This window comes from Montipora foliosa, chromosome 5 (genome assembly GCF_036669935.1).
Source record: "Montipora foliosa isolate CH-2021 chromosome 5, ASM3666993v2, whole genome shotgun sequence".
Taxonomy (NCBI): domain Eukaryota; kingdom Metazoa; phylum Cnidaria; class Anthozoa; order Scleractinia; family Acroporidae; genus Montipora; species Montipora foliosa.
The window spans coordinates 10,100,025-10,102,524 of record NC_090873.1 but is presented as its reverse complement, the minus strand read 5'-3'; the positions used below and the strand labels follow the sequence as shown (position 1 = coordinate 10,102,524).

At 38.5% G+C, this 2,500-nt stretch overlaps 1 protein-coding gene across 5 annotated transcripts in view; it reads left to right on the top strand.

Moving 5' to 3' along the window:
- LOC138003594 (uncharacterized) overlaps positions 1 to 2,500 on the top strand; it is a 53,295-nt gene that overhangs the window by 11,270 nt on the left and 39,525 nt on the right. Inside the window, exon 5 of one of the 5 annotated variants that reach the window (XM_068849736.1) lies at positions 1,321 to 1,752. The exons of the other annotated variants lie outside the window; for them this stretch is intronic. Within the exon in view, the coding sequence (XP_068705837.1) occupies positions 1,321 to 1,613 (293 nt within the window). The 3' untranslated portion in view covers positions 1,614 to 1,752. Of the gene's footprint in view, positions 1 to 1,320; positions 1,753 to 2,500 lie in introns of those variants that run through there. 5 annotated transcript variants of the gene reach the window in all.

Genomic DNA, 2,500 nt, shown 5'->3' with positions numbered 1-2,500 from the left:
TACTGCCACGACCTCGGGCCAATATTCCTCAGTACGGCCCTCGCGCTCGGTTAGTAATGTAATGTAATGTAATGTAATGTAATAATCTTTATTTCTTAAGATAAAAATACATATCCTAAGTTACAATTAATAAGAAAGAAAAAATATATATAAACTCTAGAAACCATTTACATATCATATTTAAAAATTATTCTGTTACTAAAAACGTTCTTAAATCTGTCAGTGTGGATCCTAGGGACAGAGACTGAGATAAGATTGTACCTCGTTTTCTTTTCTTTAGGTAAAAACTGGAAGAACGGACATTCGGGGTCGTTCGATCTTTTTTTGTAGAGTGTCCTGTCCGCCTTCTCTAGCAAGTCCCTGATATTTACCTTCTTGGACGTATATTTTCTTTTCACACACCGGTCTAAAAAATTCTGTATTACAGAAAGGTCGGAATCTGAGGCGCCATAAACCGACAGAGCGTAAGAAAAATTTGGTAAAACTATTGCGTTAAAAAGGTGATCTACTTCCTCCTGGGACATTCCTTCTTTACGTAAAGATCTTAATACGAATAATGACTTGTTCGCCTTAATTACCTTCGCGCGCACGTGACTAGTAAGAAGTTGGTATCTTCGCTTCGTTCACTCGTGAAAGATACTTTCAGCACTCGAAGATAAAATTCATATCCCCGCGCGGCCATGTAATATCCTTTATATATCCAGCATCGGCGACGTCAACGAAAGAGTCACCTCAAAATGAATCTTTCACGATTCTTCTATCTCGTTCATGTCGTACATTGTGAGCGAATTATCCTAAAAATAAATTTATAAGAGCGGCTTTAGAGTAAAAAATATAGAATGAAAGGTTTGCACTTCTACGTCCAAGTTGTCGTTAAAACCTGGGTTAAATTTGTTTATTTCTCGTTGTTGTTATGCAGAGTACAGCAAAAATATACGCTGTATGCTAAAGTGCGCAGCACGATTAATTTTCCTCTTTATCCGATGATATACTTGTTTTGTGGCGTTGTCGTAGCCTTAGCCGGTTTCATTCGTTTGTTAAATTTCCTGATAAGATTTCGCGTACGAATAAAGCCCACTTAGGAGGTAAAGAACGCATTCTACCCGCGCGAAAATTGGACAAGAGTAAATAGTGAAGGGAAAGCAGTTTGCTTCCGCGCCAATTTAGTGCTCGTTCACTATGAAGAAATATTTCTTCGGAGGTCTTCACTCGCACTGAGCGTTTCTGTGCAGGTTACATTCGAAAGCACTCGTTTATCTGCAGCATGAATAAGTTCAATGGAATCATCGATAATTGTATGTATGTCATACTTCTATTCAGAAACAGCAACTCCCTCCCGAGAGAGATTAGAGTGGCTGTCAATTAACCTCACATCATGGGAACCTCTTGCCCGTCGTCTGGGTTTCAGTGAGGGGGAAATAAAAGGATTTCACAATGATAACGAAGAGTTGGCTAAGAAGGCACTTAGCATGCTGTTAAGATGGAAACAGAAGAAAGGCTCTGATTCTGATGCAAGTTACTCCGTGCTATGTGCAGCATTAAGTCATGAGTTTGTGGGGCGGAAAGACCTGGCTGAAGAAGTGATAAAAAGCAACCTCTGGGAACATCAATAACATTAGAGAAATGTACGACTTCTGTTGGAGACGAAGAAACGAAGCTAATGAGAGAGCGATGTTGTTGTCATGCTAATTAGTAAGAATTGACATAAGAAAACCAGTGAGGTTTCCATCAAAAATAGGTCAACTCCAGCCTCACTTTCATTCATGGGCCAGGTAACTAAGCACACAACTCTAAAATGAACTATTTGTAAAGGTAATCACATGATTTCAAGTGCAATTTGGAATAAATAAGCATGAGTAAATTTTTTGAAAGACGACAAAAATTTCACGAGCCCGTAGGGTGAGTGCAATTTGTAGTCTTTGAAAGAATTTACAAGTGCTTATTTATTCCAAATTGCACGAGAAAAATCATGTGATTACTTATTAATAATGTACATGAAAAATGTTTTGATCCTCACTATTACACGAAGACTGTCAGCCGGCTCGTAGTCTTGCCAGTCTTGTTCGTCTTTCTTAGAACTATGGCTTAAAAATCCTACCGACAATTTTGTTGAGGGCGACTGGTTCAAAGCTTTCATTATCCAGTTGTTTATGCCTTCCTTTGTAGTCTTTGTTTTGCAGTTCCCTTCAAACTTCTAATGAAAACATTGCTACTCTCGCGTTCTCGCCAAATCTGTCCGCCATTTTGTCAATTCAACTGGCGCCATCCAGGGCTCGCATTTGATTGGCTATCTGTGAACTTCTTTGTTCATTGACCAATCCGAATGCTTGTTTTATTACCTTTTTTTGCATTCGATTACCTCTTTTCTGCACTGTTACCGAAAAACTGCACTTCTCTCAGCCAATCAGATTGCATACTTTTTTTCATGTATATTATTAGAGGTTTTAAGAAGAACGTCAGAACTTGAGGATAAATTTTCATTTTCTCCCCTAAATTAAGC